We start from the raw sequence: 19,888 nt of genomic DNA on the forward strand, positions 1-19,888 counted from the left end.
GCCTTCCCCCCAGCACCATCCTCCTATTTATCTCTCAGCCCCCTTCCCTCCCCTGTATTCTTGATGGAGGTCTTATGCCCGAAATATTGACCCTCCTTCACATCGGATGCTGCCTGACCAGCTGTGCTTTTCCAGCGCTACACTTTTTGACTCTAATTGTATATTGTGGTAGTCAATTGACCATTAATAGTAATAAAATGGTAGTCCTTGTGATAATATGAACAGATAGCTCTTATAACTGCTGCAACAGATTGTTTATAAACTCTAACCATTACATGCAGGCTTTTTTTAAAGTTTCATTTGGATAAGAAAATAAGAACATATATTCCATAAATATATAAAACAAAAATGAGTGGCTAAAGTAGAGATTGGTCCTTTAGAGGATTTGAGGGTGCATTTAGTTACAGGATATGATGAAATGGCCAAGGAATTGAACAGGTACTTTGTGTCGATCTTCACAGTGAAGACCACTAATAACATGTTAGTGATTGACAAAGAGATGAAGGCAGGTGAGGACCTGGAAACAATCATTATCACGGAAGACGTAATGTTGAGCAAGCTAATGGAGCTAAGGATAGACAAGTCTCCTGGCCCCGATGGAATGCATCCCAGGGTATTAAAAGAGATTGCGGGAGAAATAGCAAGTGCACTGGTGGTAATTTCCCAAATTTTGCTGGACCCCGGGGCAGTCTCAGCAGTTTGGAAAACAGCAAATGTGATGCCACTATTTAAAAAGGGAGGTAGATAAAAAATGGGGAACTATAGACCAGTTAGCTTCAGCTCTGTAGTGGGGAAGATGCTCAGGTGTATTATCAAGGAAGAAATGGAGCATTGGAGGCTAAGGGACCTCATAGACCTTTAAATAAAATCATGAAGAGTATGGATAGAATAAATAGACAAAGTCTTTTCCCTGGGCTGGGGGAGTCCAGAGCTAGAGGGCATAGGTTTAGAGTGAGAGGGAAAAGATATAAAAGGGACCTAAGGGGCAACTTTTTCATGCAGAGGGTGGTGCATGTATGGAATGAGCTGCCAAAGGAAGTGGTGGAGGCTGATACAATTACAGCATTTAAAAGGCATTTGGATGGGTATATGAATATGAAGGGTTTGGAGGGATAGGGGCCAACTGCTGGAAAATGGGACTAGATTGGATTGGGATACCTGGTTGGCATGGACGAGTTAGACCGACAGGTCTGTTTCCGTGCTGTACATCTCTATGACTCTAAATAGCGAGGCATGTTGATAGAAAATGACCCCTTGGGCAGACACAGCATGGATTCATGAAGGGCAGGTCATGCTTAACAAATCTTTTGCAAGTCTGAGAGGGTATTACGAACACGGTGAACAATGGGGACGCAGTGGATGTAGTGTACCTAGATTTCTAACAAGCTTTCAACAAGGTGCTGCACAAGAGGCTGCTGCTTAAGATAAGGATGCATGGCGTTACGGGTAAAGGATTAGCAAGGATAGAGATTGGTCGACTAACAGGAAGCTAAGAGTGAAGATAAATGAGTACAATTCTGCCTGGCAATCAGTGACTAGTGGTGTGCCTTAGGGATCGGTGTATGATTTGCAATTATTCACAATTTATATAGATGATTTGGAGTTGGGGACCACACGTAGTGAAAGCCAGGGAGGACATTGCCAAGCCTTTGGCTTTGACATTTATGTCGTCATTATCTACAGGAATAGTGCCAGAAGAATGAAGGATAGCAAATGTTCCCTCGTCCAAGAAGGGGAGCAGAGGCAACCCTGGAAATTATAGACCTGTGAGCCCAACTTCGGTTGTGGGTAAAGTGTTTAAAAAAGGTTATAAGAGATGGAATTTATAATCAACTAGAGAGGAATACATTGATTATGGATAGTCAACACGGTTTTGTGAAGGATAGATGGTGCCTCAGAAACCTTATTGATTTCTTTGAGAAAGTGACCAAACAGGTGGATGGGGGTAAAGCAGTTGATGTGGTGTATATGGATCTTCGTAAGGTATTTGATAAGGTTCCACACGGTAGGCTATTGCAGAAAATATGGAGGCACGGGATTGAGGGTGATTTAGCAGTTTGGATCAGAAATTGGCTGGCTGTAAGAAGACAGAGAGTGGTGGTTGATGGGAAATATTCATCCTGGAGTTCAGTTACTAGTGGGGTACCGCAATGATCTGTTTTGGGTCCACTGTCATTTTTATAAGACACTAAGGTGAAGTTGTGGATAGTGATGAAGAATATTGTAGGTTACTGAGAGGCATAGATAAGCTGTAGAGCTAGGCTGAGAGGTGGCAAATGGAGTTTAATGCAGACAACTGTGAGTTACTTTATTTTGGTCAGAGTAACAGGAATACAGAGTACTGGGTTAATGGTAAGATCCTTGGTAGTGTAGATGAGCAGAGAGGTCTTGGTGTCCAGGTACATAAATCCTTGAAAGTTGCCACCTGGTTGATAGGGTCGTTAAGAAGGTGTACAGTTTTTTAGCTTTTATTGGTAGAGGGATTCAGTTTCAGAACCATGAGATCATGCTGCAGCTGTACAAAACTCTGGTATGGCCACAATTGGAGTGTCTGGTCACCACATTACCGGAAGGATGTGGAAGCTTTGGAAAGGAATCAGAGGAGATTTACTTGAATGTTGCCTGGTATGGAGGGAAGGTCTTTCAAGGAAAGGCTGAGGGACTTGAGGCTGTTTTCGTTGGAGACAAAAAGGTTGAGAGGTGACTTAATAGAGACATATAAGATAATCAGAGGGTTAGATAGGGTGGACAGGGAGAGCCTTTTTCCAAGTATGATGATGGCTAGCACGAGAGGACGTAGCTTTTAATTGAGGGGTGATAGATATAGGACAATATCACAGAGGGAGTTACTCAGAGTCGTAGGAGCGTGAAATGCATTGCCTGCAACAGTAATAGACTCGCCAACTTTAAGGGCATTTAAATGGTCATGGATCGGCATATGGAAGAGAATGGAATAGTGTAGATTAAATGGGCTTCAGAATTAGTTCCACAGGATGGCGCAACATTGAGGTTGAAGGGCCTGTACTGTTCTGGAATGTTCTATACTCTGTATTCTAGTGTGTCAAAGATGAGTGACAGAGCAAAGTGTGCAGAGGATTGGGAAACTTTGCAGAGGAACATAGCTACTTCAAATGAGTGGGCAAAGGTCTGGTAGATGAATGTGAAGTCATCCATTTTGGTAGGAGTAACAGTAAAAAGGATTATTACTTGAATGATAAAAACAATTGCAGCAGGCTGCTGCGCAGAGGGACCTGGGTGTCCTTGTGCATGAATCACAGAAAGTTGGTCTGTTGGTACAACAAGTAATTAGGAAGGCAAATGGAATTTTGTCCTTCTTTGCTAAAGGGATTGAGTTTAAAAGCAGGGAGGTTCTATTGCAGCTGTACAGGTCACTGGTGAGGCCACACCTGGAGTACTGTGTGCAGTTTTGGTCTCCTTTCTAGGGAAAGGATGTACTGGCACTAGAGGGGTGCAGAGTAGGTTCACTAGGTTGATTCTGGAGTTGAGGGGGTTGTTTATGAGGAGAGGGTAAGAACAATGATGGCAGATGCTGGAAACCAGATTCTCGATTAGAGTGATGCTGGAAAAGCACAGCAGTTCAGGCAGCATCCGAGGAACAGGAAAATCAACGTTTCGGGCAAAAGCGCTTCATCAGGAATATTTGCAGAGTGCCTGAAGGGTGGAGAGATAAATGAGAGGAGGGTGGAGGTGCGGGTGGGGAGAAAGTAGCATAGAGTACAATAGGTGACTGGGGGTGGGGAAGGAGGTGATAGGTCAAGGAGGAGGATGGGGGAAGTAGCAAAGAGTACAATGGGTGAATGGGGGTGGGGATGCCTTATGAGGAGAGATTGTCTACACTGGGATTATATTCATTGGAGGATGTTTCCACTGGCAGGTGAAACTGGGACAAAAGGGCATAGCCTCAAAATTAGAGGGAGCAGAATTAGGACTGAATTGAGAAGGAATTTCTTCACCCAGAGAGTTGTAAATCTATAGAATTCCCTGCCCAGTGAAGTAGTTGATGCAACTTCCATAAATGTTTTTAAAGCTAAGATATTTTTTGAACAAAAAAGGAATTAAAGGATACGCCGAGAGCGTGGTAAGTGGATCTGAGTCCACAGAAAGATCAGCCATGATCTTATTGAATGACGGAGCAGGTTTGAAGGGCTGGATGGCCTATTCCTGCTCCTAGTTCTTATGTATAAATATTATGCTCATAATTGGTTATATGGGTCAGTAAAAAGCTACTGCTCATGACTTACCTTTTCAAGGCTTAAACACCCATGGGGATAATGACTGAATATATTTTAATGTTGGAAAAAAAATGATTGGATCCTTGTTAAATCAAGTTGCTGTGCCTGAAGCTTTAAGTCACAGTTATCAAAAGTTGAATTGATTTGTCCAGCTGCTGAAAGAATCCAAATGTTGCACATTTCCATTGGTTATAGTACCATGCCTCTCATCTATTTATAAACAAACTAATGTATTCTTCTGGAAAGCCAATTTATTCTTACATTTCTTCCAAGTGGAGAAAAGTCACAGCTGTTGTCTTGAGGGCATTGTGTGTAACAAGCTGTTCCTACACACAACTGCAGTCACTTTGAGCTTATCCAACTCTGTCCCTAAGCTTATCTGTACCTAGCGTTGAGAATTTATACTCCTTAGTTACTGCCAAACACTTGAATCAGCACAGGAATCTTTCATTCTTAATCAAGCTTGTGACTTTTTCAAATAAAATACTATGAACTCTAAGGCTGACTTTTTGGGAACATTGGCATGACTTAGAAACCACAACGTATGGTCCTGCTTTAAAACTGCAGCCAAGAACAAATAAAACCACATACTTAAAGTGACAGAGTTCATTCCATAGAAACATCTGGTTTGCCCAAAACAGCAATTTGGGTCCCTTCAATGCGCCTGTGGATGCCTTGGAATAAGAGACATTCAGAGAGCAACATGTTATACTTGCTGGAAAGTATATGAACAACCCCAACTTGGTCATAAGTACATTCCTTGGCTGCATTTTATGCAGATCAGGCAACTCATTAGTTGCCATTGGCTGCTATCCTTTTGAAAAAACAGATACCAATCCTGCTGCTGGCCAAATCACAGGATTAGCAATCAGACTGGTGAAGGTAAGGATACCGTGCAAAGATTCCATTCTCCAGTCTCCCAGTCAGGGAAGCAGAATCAGGAATCCCTAGCAATCAATGGGGCTACACACGGAGGTGACTAGGATTCACCAGTAAGTTCAAAGAAAATGGAGAACCCACTCATTCCTGACAAGATTCCAACAGCAGTGCAAAGAGATCCTCAGTTGGCCACTTGAATAATGTGTTGGTCCCTGAGGGTGTGAGGGCAATAGTCTACCTCTTCCACAATAATGTGAAGGCTTAATCAGCCTTACTGCTCAGCATAACCCTTAATTCCTTTACTGTGCAAAAATCTATCTATCTTTGCATGTTGAATGTTTTTAAGGCAAAATTAAATAGATTTTTGGACAGTAAAGGAATTAAAGGTTATGGTGAATGGGCAAGTAAGCGGAGCTGAAAAAATCTGCCATGATCTTATTGAATGGGAGAGCAGGCTCGAAGGGCCAGATGGCCTACTCCTGCTCCAAGTTCTTATGTTCTCTTGTAAGGTGACAGGCTCATCATCTTCTATCTCCCTTTGCTGTTTTACAGGCTCCCCCCTACTACCTAGCCTATACCCAGAGGATTGGTAAAAGCCAATCAAAATATTTTTAAAAGTTCTTCAGTTACTACGTAATTTTGACATTCGGAAGCCTTTGAAACCATTAGAGAATGCACCTAAAACCTGGCAGCATAACACCATCCCTGTCGGAACTTCAAAGGCCAGTGTTAGCAAGAGAGGGTCATGAAACCATCGTTACAAGTCACTTCAGCTGTTGGTATCTACCCTGTCATTATGTCCTCGATCAAGCACATTTATTGTCAAATATCATGTGAATTACTGGATCTGTGACTCATGTAATTGTTCCTAATACTTTCTGGCATGCTGTATCTTGGACGTCAGTTTCCATTAAACTCAGCATCAACATTGTGCTGAGTTGAATTTTGCTGCATTGGGGTTCAAGATCTAGCCTCTCACTTCCAGGTAGGTCTTTCAGATGAAGATGAAGACCTGGAACAGTATTAAAGGGAGATTTTAATGAATGGTTTTCCAATTTCAGGAAATTGCAGCATGCCACTGATAAAATTCTGACCATTCACTTTAACATCTGTGATTTCCTGCTTTGGACAGCCAGGCAGAAAAGCAGCCAGCCAGCCATGCTAACTTGTAAATTTGGCCATGTGTCAAAAAATCAGGCTTTCATTTAAAATAAGACATCTAAGACACATCTTTAGTTCACCCTGTACCTTGACCCCAATTAATATACAATTTTAGCTCAAAATGACATTTGACTTTCTTCCCTTAATGTAGTCTCCACACCAGTAGTAAATAACAGTTTAAATCAGCATTTTAAACATGCTAACATACTACAGAACTTGAGCTCTCCTTTTCCACTTCTTTGTTTCAGTGTTTTCTGCATTTTAATTATTGTAAATAAATATGTTTATTTTATATTTAGCTGAGTTGCGTAAAAATGTTTGTTTTATCAGATTGTATTATAAAATAATCACTTTTTTATCATGCTACTTGTTTTCAATGTTTCGCTGATTTATTTTATTTTTGGAATTTATAGTCAATTAACAGTAAATCTACTGGTGCCCCCTTTCTGTTGTATTGTATTACACCCTCCTACTGAGACAGTTAGTCCAGCTAGGACTAACTCTTGCTTTGATAATATGACATTTCTGCATTTTTGAGAAGCAAATACCATTCTCTAATCAGCATTACTGTTGAGTAACTTATCGGGATCAAGACTCTCATTCAAGGATTGTTCTGATGCCTAAACATGTCTATTCATGCTGCATACTAAATGATTAGTATTTGACAAAGCAGAAATCCAAATTAGCTCAATAATGAGTGGTTTTCTCAATAAAACTTCTCAAGTATCTTTTGAGACTAAGAAGCCTCCAAACGTTCTTCAAAATTGTTTCATAACAGTTTAATGATGCAAAAATAACATTGCAACTGATGGTTAATTTTAGAAGTCCCTCCAGATTATGCTTTGGTGCAATGCACATATAAATAAATTAGTCCAAAATATTAATTTTACTACATTTTTAGTGTTCAGATTGTTGGTGTTATGACCACAAAACAGAAAAGTACCTATCTGATATTGATTTTCTGAAGTTAGCACAGATCCAAATACAAGAATATTTAATTTCAGTGTCAATACACTTTGGTGCAACAGAAAATTTAGTTTAATTTAAGAAAATCCAAGAAAAACATGACAGCATACTTTGTATTTGATGGGCTCTGTCTGATTATGGTTTTAGTTGCATTGTAGCAGTGTAAGAAATTGGAGATCTTAAAGAAAAATGGAACAATATTATTTCAATTTCTGAAAGTGAACTGTAGGAAAAGAAAATGCTTGAAAAACTCAGCAGGTCTGTGGAGAGAGAGAGAGCTGGTATTAATGACTTCTTCAGAACTCAAATTGTATTCATTTTACGTTGTTTGATTTTGAAATGTTGAATTCTGATGTAGAAGTTGGAGATCTGAAGAAGTGTCACTGGACCAAAGTTAACTCTGCTTTCTCTCCATTGATGCTGTCAGGCATGCTGGCCTTTTCCACCGATTTCTGGTTTTGTTTCTGATTTACATTTCCTACTTTTTGCACTCATTAGCTGCATCAAATCATTCAAATCAGCTTTCAAGCTTTTGCTGAAATATCAAACCCAACAGCTTACTCTAATAGTGCCAACTTCACCCCATCGCTAATTGTGAAATCTTTAAAAGTACAAAATTTTCTCTGTGTCAATACATTCATAAAATTCATTATACTTATTGCCTTTGGAGACATTTTTGAGTAGTGTAGTTAGATGCTGTACAAATGTGCAAACAGGATTTGATTTGATTTACTTATTGTCACATGTACCTAGGTACAGTGAAAAGTTTTGTTTTGCCTGCAGTGCAGGCAGATCAATACCATACACAGTGCATTAGGGTAATAGAACAGAACAAAGGACACAATGTTATGGCTGCAGAGAAGATGCACAGAGAGCAAGATCAACTTTAAATTTAAAATGTGAGTCCATTCAGAAGTCTAATAACAGCGAGAAAGAATCTGTTATTGAATCTATTTGGTACATATATACAAACTTGAATATTTAATCGAAGAAGTATTTAGCCTATAGCAGGATGAATTTCAATTTCCCACATCAGTCATCTCTGATTTCAATGTGGAATTACAATTCTTCTCCTCCATGCTAGAGATTCAAGTGCTCACCATGTACAGGGAGATTGGCAAACCTGGATCACATTAACTCTGTTTCATTTGTGATCAAAAGACTGTTCTTGACAGGTGTTCCTGCTGTCCACTGGATATTATTGGTCTCCTGCCACATCAGAAAATGCACAATTTTAAACTTTCCTGTCATTAAGAAAAGCTTGAATCCACACGAGAGTATCTGTCTCTGGTAAAGAAATCCTGCCTTCAATATGCACAATGTATTTCTTTATCATCCTTGGAATAAATAAATTGCATTAAAATTGAGGTGGAGCAAAAAACCAATAAATGAGTCCAGGAACACACATTATTGCAAGTAAAATGTACGAATGCCAACAATGAACCAGGAACATAATTTCAGCCGATAGTGCTAAACTGGGGCAAGTCCCAAAGACCATAGCACTGCTTTCTCCTTCGAGTGAGACGACTGGTAATAGTTTAACCTGAGGGTCACCACACCTCATGCAAAGGGAGAGGCTGAGAGCAATTGATCTTAGGATTTCACTCTGTCTGAGACAATTCAGAATTTTGAAAGGGCCAATGGGGGAGGAAACAGGAATTGCAACAAAACCAATAAAGCCCTTTTAAACTCACCAAGGAGACAATAAAGGGGTCTAGGAACTCAGTATTTTTAACAGTTTATTATATGAGCACAAGCAGTCTTGTGGCACTTGCATTTGAAGATAGATTTGCAAGACTGAAATAGGTCAGCTGTGAAATCTGGAATTAATAATAAATGGTGCAATCCTTTCATTTGCAACTGTTATGGAAATACAAGCCCTACAGAAATAAGTTACAAACTCTTGATATCTTGACTTGAAAAAGAATGTCATTTTAGAAATTCAATTTTTAATTTCCAATGATATTCACTCCTTCAAAATGGATTTCTTTAGAGATTATTTGTATCGGTAAAGGTATATTGTAAATCCTGGGGGTTCAATTGAAACCAACACACAGAACTGTCAAGTTGAATGATCAGAAAATAGTTCTGTACATAAGGTTTGATTGTAAGATAGAAACTAGACTAATGTATGATGTGTTTCATGTTGTTTGATTTCCTGTTCAGAAAAGCCTTGTACACTGTTTTGTTCTCCTCTGGGGAAAGATCAACCAATGCTGATCTCAGAGAAAGTGCTTGATGGAACACCATGTGGTCCACATGAGGCAGACATCTGTACGAATGGTACATGTCAGGTACGTGCAACTGTTTGAACAAAGATAACTTATATTAATGGTACAAATAGGTAATTGTCCCTGTTCGGAACTTTGGTATGATCTTTTAACAAAAAAATGTCATTGCTACTCTTCCTTTTTTGTTGTTGTGTTCACAAGTTAGAAAAATATAGACAGCAGCCCTAGTTCCAGAAGCAAATCACATTTCTTCCTGAATCAGAAAAAGCAACAAAAATTCAACCTAAAAGGTGATTTTATGGTGGGAGAGTACCCAGTTAAATATGAGCTCGTGGATATATTTGGTCCTTCCAGTTGCTAAGTCGTTGAAATTTCAAAATTAGAAATGAAATCGAGAGAGAGAAAAAACAAGGTTCAATTCACGGATCATCCATTCTGCCTTAGAAAGTGTCCAGATAATGACATAGCTCCAATTTTACTTTTCTCCTTTTATCTTCGGTTTTATGCCTTTAAATGGACTGTTACAAACTGTCTAAAATCCATTTTGTAATGAATGACATTAAACTTATGAATTAGGTTTGCAAACTTCAAAAGGTTAGTGTAAGATTTCCTGTTGCTAATGGTACTATAACCATAATCCTATATTGAATGGCAAAAACCCAAAAAGCCCTGTCAACCATACAAAGTCCTCCTTACTAGCACCTGGGGGCTAGTGCCGAACTTGGGAGAGCTGTCTCACAGACTAGTCAAGCAACAGCCTGACATAGTCATTCTTGCAGAATCATACTTTATAGATAACACCCCAGACACTGCCATTACCATCCCTGGATATGTCCTGGCCCACCGGCAGTGGTGATGGCATAGTGGAATACAGTCAGGAGGGAGTTGCCTGACATCATCTGCAGACCCCATGAAGTTTCATGGCTTCAGGTTAAACATGGGCAAGGAAACCTCTTACTGGTTACCACGTACCATTCCCCCTTTGGCTGATGAGTCAGTACTCCTCCATGTTGAATAACACTTGGAGGAAGCACTGAGGGTGGCAAGGGTGCAAAATGTTCTCTGGGTGAGGGATTTCACTGTCCACCACCAGGAGTGGCTTGGCAGCAGCACTACTGATCGAGCTGGTCGGGAACTATAGGATATAATGGCTAGACTGGGCCTGCAGCAGGTGGTGAAGGAACCAACAAGAGAAAAAAGCATACTTGACCTCATCCTTACTAATCTGCCGGCTGCAGATGTATCTGTCCATGACAGTGTTGGTAAAAGTGACCATCTCATTGTCTTTGTGGAGATGAAGTCCCACCTTCACATTGAGAATAACCCCCATTGTGTTGTGTGGCACTATCACTGTGCTAAAAGGGACAGACTTCAAACTGATCTCGCTATTCCAGACTGGGCATCCATGAGGTGCTGTGGGTCATCAACAGCACCAGAACTGTACTCCAGCACAATCTGTAACCTCATGGCCTGGCATATCCCCCACTCAACCATTACCATCAAGCCAGGGAGTCAACCCTGGTTCAATGGAGAGTGCAGGAGGGAATGCCAGGAGCAGCACCAGGCAGACCTAAAAATGAGGTGTCAACCTGGTGAAGCTACCAAACAGGACTACTTGTGTGCCAAGCAGCATAAACAGCAACTGATAGACAGAGCTAAGCGATCACATAACCAACGGATTAGAACTAAGCTCTGCAGTCCTTCCACATCAAATTGTGAATGGTGGTGGACAATTAAACAACTCACTGGAGGAGGAGGCTCCACAAATATCCTCATCCTTAATGCTGGAGTAGCCCAGCACATTAGTACAAAAGATAAGGGTGATAAATTCGCAACAATCTTCAGTCAGAAGGGCCATCTCGGGCTCCTCCAAAGGTCCCCAGCATCAAAGGTACCAGTCTTCAGCCAATTCGATTCACTCCATGTCAGATCAAGAAACGGCTGGAGGCACTGAATACTGCAAAGATAATGGGCCCTGATAACACTCTGGCAATAGTACTGAAGACATGTGCTCCAGAACTTGACGCTCCCCGAGCCAAGCTCTTCCAGTACAGTTCCAACGCTGGCATCTCCTGACAATGTGGAAACTTGCCCAGGTATGTCGTATACACAAAAAGCAGGAGACATATCCAACCTGGTCAGTTACTGCTCAGTCTAATAAAAGTAGACTGTATTAAGACGAATAGTGGGCTGCACAACATTTGGCTCTTTACCCCTAATGTGGAAAGAATTCCCGAATCTGGCCACCCTGAGTGGCTTTTATGTCTAAGCCCCTTGGACTGATATTGGTGGCTGCCATAGACTTATTCTGCCAGGACCCGCTGAGTAAAGATGACCCCTATTTATGACTGAATACCGCTATCAACCAGGACAAGCTTTCTGTCTGTATGTCTGTCTACACTAATCAGTGAGTCAAGAGTGATATGAACCTGGATACTTTGGTTAAGAAGGCAAAGAATTCAAAGACAAGGCAATGCATCTAGGGATGCTGTGAGCACTCAGGTTTGTGCAAAGTGAGTGAGCGTCAGGGAGTGAGGATCCTGGAGGTACAGCCCTCTGGTCTAGTCGGTGAGCTGGGTATGTGTCCTTGCTGCAGCGTTACAATGTTGGTTACCAGTGCAACCCAATACACAGAAGCGTCCTCGAAGTTACACGCTGAGTGCTCTTGGAGGCTCGCACATGTTGAATGTCAATATCCATGGATATGGGCAATAATGCCCATGGAGCATGTCCTGGTGTCCAACAAGACGGAGCTTCGAGCAAGTAACAAATTGATGTTGCCAGATCCTGCACCAATGTTGAGATTTCTAAGGAACAGTTTGTTTGGTGTGTTGGTATAATAGGAAGGTGAATTTTAATGAGATGTGTTGGGAATTTAACAAGAAGGCTAGGAAAGCCATAATCCCCTACAATTCGCAATGCACTACCAAACGCCAATACACCAACACACCACCTAACACCAACACACCGCCTAACGCCAACACACCGCCTAACGCCAACACACCGCCTCACACCAACACACGGCCTCACACCAACACACTGCCTCACAGCAATACACCGCCTAACACCAACACACCGCCTAACACCAACACACCACCTAACGCCAACACACCGCCTAACGCCAACACACCGCCTAACGCCAACACACCGCCTAACGCCAACACACCGCCTAACGCCAACACACCGCCTAACGCCAACACACCGCCGAACGCCAACACACCGCCTAACACCAACAAACCGCCTAACACCAACACACCGCCTAACACCAACACACCGCCTAACACCAACACACCACCTAACACCAACACACCGCCTCACACCAACACACGGCCTAACACCAACACACTGCCTCACAGCAATACACCGCCTAACACCAACACACTACCGATAACCAACACACTGCCTAACACCAACACACCGCCTAACACCAACACACCGCCTCACACCAACACATGGCCTAACACCAACACACCGCCTCACACCAACACACCGCCTAACACCAACACACCGCCTAACACCAACACACGGCCTAACACCAACACACTGCCTCACAGCAATACACCGCCTAACACCAACACACTACCGATAACCAACACACTGCCTAACACCAACACACCGCCTCACACCAACACATGGCCTAACACCAACACACCGCCTCACACCAACACACCGCCTAACACCAACACACCGCCTAACACCAACACACCGCCTCACACCAACACACGGCCTAACACCAACACACGGCCTAACACCAACACACGGCCTAACACCAACACACTGCCTCACAGCAATACACCGCCTAACACCAACACACTACCGATAACCAACACACCGCCTAACACCAACACACCGCCTAACACCAACACACCGCCTAACACCAACACACCGCCTCACACCAACACACGGCCTAACACCAACACACGGCCTAACACCAACACACGGCCTAACACCAACACACTGCCTCACAGCAATACACCGCCTAACACCAACACACTACCGATAACCAACACACTGCCTAACACCAACACACGGCCTAACACCAACACACCGCCTAACACCAACAAACCGCCTAACACCAACACACCGCCTCACACCAACACACCGCCTCACACCAACACACCGCCTCACACCAACACACCGCCTCACACCAACACACTGCCTCACAGCAATACACCGCCTAACACCAACACACTACCGATAACCAACACACCGCCTCACACCAACACACCGCCTCACACCAACACACGGCCTAACACCAACACACGGCCTCACAGCAATACACCGCCTAACACCAACACGCCGCCTAACACCAACACACTACCGATAACCAACACACGGCCTAACACCAACACACCGCCTAACACCAACGAACCGTCGAACACCAACACACCGCCTAACACCAACACACCGCCTAACACCAACATACTGCCTCACAGCAACACACCGCATAACACCAACACGCCGCCTAACACCAACGAACCGTCGAACACTAACACACCGCCTAACACCAACGAACCGTCTAACACCAACACACCGCCTAACACCAACACACTGCCTCACAGCAACACACCGCATAACACCAACACGCCGCCTAACACCAACGAACCGCCTAACACCAACACACCGTCTAACACCAACACACCGCCTAACACCAACACACCGCCTAACACCAACACACTACCGATAACCAACACACTACCTAACACCAACACACCGCCTAACACCAACACACCGCCTAACACCAATACATGGTCTAACACCAACGCACCGCCTAACACCAATGCACTGCCTAACACCAACACACTGCCGATAACCAACACAATGCCTAACACCAACACACTACCGATAACCAACACACTGCCTAACACCAACACACTGCCTAACACCAGCACAATGCCGATAACCAACACACTACCGTTAACCAACACACTGCCTAACACCAACACACTGCCGATAACCAACGCACCGCCTAACACCAACGCACCGCCTAACACCAACGCACCGCCTAACACCAACGCACCGCCTAACACCAACACACTACCGATAACCAACACACCGCCTAACACCAACACACTACCGATAACCAACACACTGCCTAACACCAACACACTACCGATAACCAACACACTGCCTAACACCAACACACTACCGATAACCAACACACCACCTAACAACAACACACTGCCTAACAGCAACACACTACCGATAACCAACACACTGCCTAACACAAACACACTACCGATAAATAAGGCACTGCCTAACACCAACACAATCCCTAACACCAACACACTATCGATAACCAACAAACTGCCTAACACCAACACACTACCGATAACCAACACACTGCCTAACACAAACACACAACCGATAAACAAGGCACTGCCTAACACCAACACACTCCCTAACACCAACACACTACCGATAACCAACACACCGCCTAACACCAACACACTACCGATAACCAACACACTGCCTAATACCAACACACTACCGATAACCAACACACCGCCTAACACCAACACACTGCCTAACAGCAACACACAACCGATAAACAAGGCACTGCCTAACACCAACACACTCCCTAACACCAACACACTACCGATAACCAACACACCGCCTAACACCAACACACTACCGATAACCAACACACCGCCTAACACCAACACACCACCTAACACCAACACACCGCCTAACGCCAACACACCGCCTAACGCCAACACACCGCCTAACGCCAACACACGGCCTAACGCCAACACACGGCCTAACACCAACACACCGCCTAACACCAACAAACCGCCTAACACCAACACACCGCCTAACACCAACACACCGCCTCACACCAACACACCGCCTCACACCAACACACGGCCTAACACCAACACACTGCCTCACAGCAATACACCGCCTAACACCAACACACTACCGATAACCAACACACTGCCTAACACCAACACACCGCCTAACACCAACACACCGCCTCACACCAACACATGGCCTAACACCAACACACCGCCTGACATCAACACACCGCCTAACACCAACACACCGCCTAACACCAACACACCGCCTAACACCAACACACCGCCTCACACCAACACACCGCCTCACACCAACACACGGCCTAACACCAACACACTGCCTCACAGCAATACACCGCCTAACACCAACACACTACCGATAACCAACACACGGCCTAACACCAACACACGGCCTAACACCAACACACAACCGATAAACAAGGCACTGCCTAACACCAACACACTCCCTAACACCAACACACTACCGATAACCAACACACCGCCTAACACCAACACACTGCCTAACAGCAACACACAACCGATAAACAAGGCACTGCCTAACACCAACACACTCCCTAACACCAACACACTACCGATAACCAACACACCGCCTAACACCAACACACTACCGATAACCAACACACTGCCTAACACAAACACACAACCGATAAACAAGGCACTGCCTAACACCAACACACTCCCTAACACCAACACACTACCGATAACCAACACACCGCCTAACACCAACACACTACCGATAACCAACACACCACCTAACAACAACACACTGCCTAACAGCAACACACTACCGATAACCAACACACTGCCTAACACAAACACACTACCGATAAATAAGGCACTGCCTAACACCAACACAATCCCTAACACCAACACACTATCGATAACCAACAAACTGCCTAACACCAACACACTACCGATAACCAACACACTGCCTAACACAAACACACAACCGATAAACAAGGCACTGCCTAACACCAACACACTCCCTAACACCAACACACTACCGATAACCAACACACCGCCTAATACCAACACACTACCGATAACCAACACACTACCGATAACCAACACACCGCCTAACACCAACACACTGCCTAACAGCAACACACTACCGATAACCAACACACTGCCTAACACAACCACACTACCGATAAATAAGGCACTGCCTAACACCAACACAATCCCTAACACCAACACACTATCGATAACCAACACACTGCCTAACACCAAGACACTAGCGATAACCAACACACCGCCTAACACCAACACACTGCCGATAACCAACACACCGCCTAACACCAACACACTACCGATAACCAACATACTGCCTAACACAACCACACTACCGATAAATAAGGCACTGCCTAACACCAACACAATCCCTAACACCAACACACTATCGATAACCAACACACTGCCTAACACCAACACACTACCGATAACCAACACACTGCCTAACACCAACACACTACCGATAACCAACACACCGCCTAACACCAACACACTGCCGATAACCAACACACCGCCTAACACCAACACACTGCTGATAACCGACACTCTGCCTAACACCAACACACTATCGACAACCAAAATAAAGCCTAACACCAACACACTGCCTAACACCAGCACAATGCCGATAACCAACACACTGCCTAACACCAACGCACCGCCTAACACCAACGCACCGCCTAACACCAGCACACTGCCGATAACCAACACACTGCCTAACAGCAACGCACCGCCTAACACCAACACACCGCCTAACACCAACACACTGCCGATAACCAACACACTGCCTAACACCAACGCACTGCCTAACACCAACGCACCGCCTAACGCCAACACACTGCCTAACGCCAACACACTACCGATAACCAACACACCGCCTAACACCAACACACCGCCTAACACCAACACACTGCCGATAACCAACACACCGCCTAACACCAACACACTATCAATAACCAACACACCGCCTAACACCAACACACTGCCGATAACCAGCACACTGCCGATAACTAACACACCACCTAACACCAACACACTGCCGATACCCAACACACCGCCTAACACCAACACACTGCCGATAATCAACACACTGCCTAACACCAACACACTGCCTAACACCAACACACTACCGATAACCAACACACTGCCTAACACCAACACACTACCTAACACCAACACACTGCCTAACACCAACACACCGCCTAACACCAACACACTACCGATAACCAACACACCGCCTAACACCAACACACTGCCTAACACCAACACACTACCGATAACCAACACACTACCTAACACCAACACACTACCGATAACCAACACACTGCCGTTAACCAACACACTGCCGTTAACCAACACACTGCCTAACACCAACACACTGCCTAACACCAACATACTACAGGTAACCAACACACTGCCTAACACCAATACACTGCCGAACACCAACACACTGCCTAACACCAACACACTGCCTAACACCAGCACACTGCCTAACACCAGCACACTGCCGATAACCAACACTCTCCCTAACACCAACGCACCGCTTAACACCAACACATGGCCTAACACCAACACACCGCCTAACGCAAACACTCTGCCTAACACCAACACACCGCTTAACACCAACACACCACTTAACACCAACACACTGCCTAACACCAACACACTGCCTAACACCAACACACTACCGATAACCAACACACCGCCTAACGCCAACACACTACCTAACACCAACACACTACCTAACACCAACACACTACCGATAACCAACACACCGCCTAACGCCAACACACTGCCTAACACCAACACACTACCGATAACCAACACACCGCCTAACACCAACACACTGCCTAACACCAACACACGGCCGATAACCAACACACTGCCTAACACCAACACACTGCCTAACACCAACACACTGCCTAACACCAACACACTACCGATAACCAATACACCGCCTAACACCAACACACTACCGATAACCAACACACTACCGATAACCAACACACTACCGATAACCAACACACCGCCTAACACCAACACACTACCGATAACCAACACACTACCGATAACCAACACACTGCCTAACACCAACACACTGCCTAACACCAACACACTGCCGATAACCAACACACGGCCGATAACCAACACACCGCCTAACACCAACACACTACCGATAACCAACACACCGCCTAACACCAACACACTGCCTAACAACAACACACCGCCTAACACCAACACACCGTCTAACACCAACACACTGCCTAACACCAACACACGACCGATAACCAACACACTGCCTAACACCAACACACTGTCTAACACCAACACACGGCCAATAACCAACACACTGCCTAACACCAACACTCTGCCTAACACCAACACACTACCGATAACCAACACACTGCCTAACACCAATGCACTACCGATAACCATCACACCGCCTAACACCAACACACTGCGTAACACCAACACACTACCGATAACCAATACACTGCCTAACACCAACACACCTCCTAACACCAACACACTGCCTAACACCAACACAATGCCTAACACCAACACACTACCGATAACCAACACACTGCCTAACACCAACACACCGCCTAACACCAATACACCGCCTAACACCAACACTCTGCCTAACACCAATACACCACCTAACACCAACACTCTGCCTAACACCAACACACACTACCGATAACCAACACACTGCCTAACACCAATACACTACCGATAACCAACACACTGCCTAACACCAACACACACTACCGATAACCAACGCACTGCCTAACACCAATACACTACCGATAACCAACACACTGCCTAACACCAACACACTGCCTAACACCAACACACTGCCTAACACCAACACACTGCCTAACACCAATACACCGCCTAACACCAACGCACCGCCTAACACCAACGCACCGTCTAACACCAACGCACCGTCTAACACCAACACACCATCTAACACCAACGCACCGCTTAACAGGTAAACAAAGCCCATTTTCTCAGATGATTGGCTAAATTGGGACAACCTAGTCACTTGACTGAAGTTGTTTGCTTATTTGAACCACCTTTTGGAATTTTTGACTAATTTCCTCTGTCTGCTTGTAATGGCAGTGTTTTAAGCGGCTCAAGTTGTAGTTAACACTAGTCTGTGTTCTTAATTCTTCTCAAAAACCTTGGTTCTGGAAAGAATCCTGTAGTTTCCCTATAAGCTGATCCAATCCCCAGTTTGTAACTACAGCACTTCACCAATTAACTTAATCACATCTGAGTCCCACCCACTGAAAGAATATCCAATGGATAGTGACTTTTCCTTTCTTTATTGGATACGTGGTTTGAACCATTTAACTAGGTTTTGAATGCTGTGATAAATCCTAATTTGTTTTAACTCTGAAGAGTTTTAGTCAGGATTTTACAAAGGAGTTTGTGGAAACACAACCCAGCTTTTTTTAACAAGGAAGAGCAAATTAAATAGCTCCTCTGTCGCATACAAAAAAAGGAAACAGTAAAAAAGAACTCATTTCACCTCTCTCTCTCATCTATAATACAGGGCACAGAA

General features: G+C 44.3%; 1 protein-coding gene across 1 annotated transcript in view; it reads left to right on the plus strand.

Annotated features, from left to right (window-relative positions):
* LOC140492209 (A disintegrin and metalloproteinase with thrombospondin motifs 19-like) overlaps positions 1–19,888 on the plus strand; it is a 538,786-nt gene that overhangs the window by 325,361 nt on the left and 193,537 nt on the right. Inside the window, 1 exon segment of the mRNA XM_072591100.1 lies at positions 9,426–9,553. Within this exon segment, the coding sequence (XP_072447201.1) occupies positions 9,426–9,553 (128 nt within the window).

The sequence above is a fragment of the Chiloscyllium punctatum genome, chromosome 2, assembly GCF_047496795.1.
Source record: "Chiloscyllium punctatum isolate Juve2018m chromosome 2, sChiPun1.3, whole genome shotgun sequence".
Taxonomy (NCBI): Eukaryota; Metazoa; Chordata; class Chondrichthyes; order Orectolobiformes; family Hemiscylliidae; genus Chiloscyllium; species Chiloscyllium punctatum.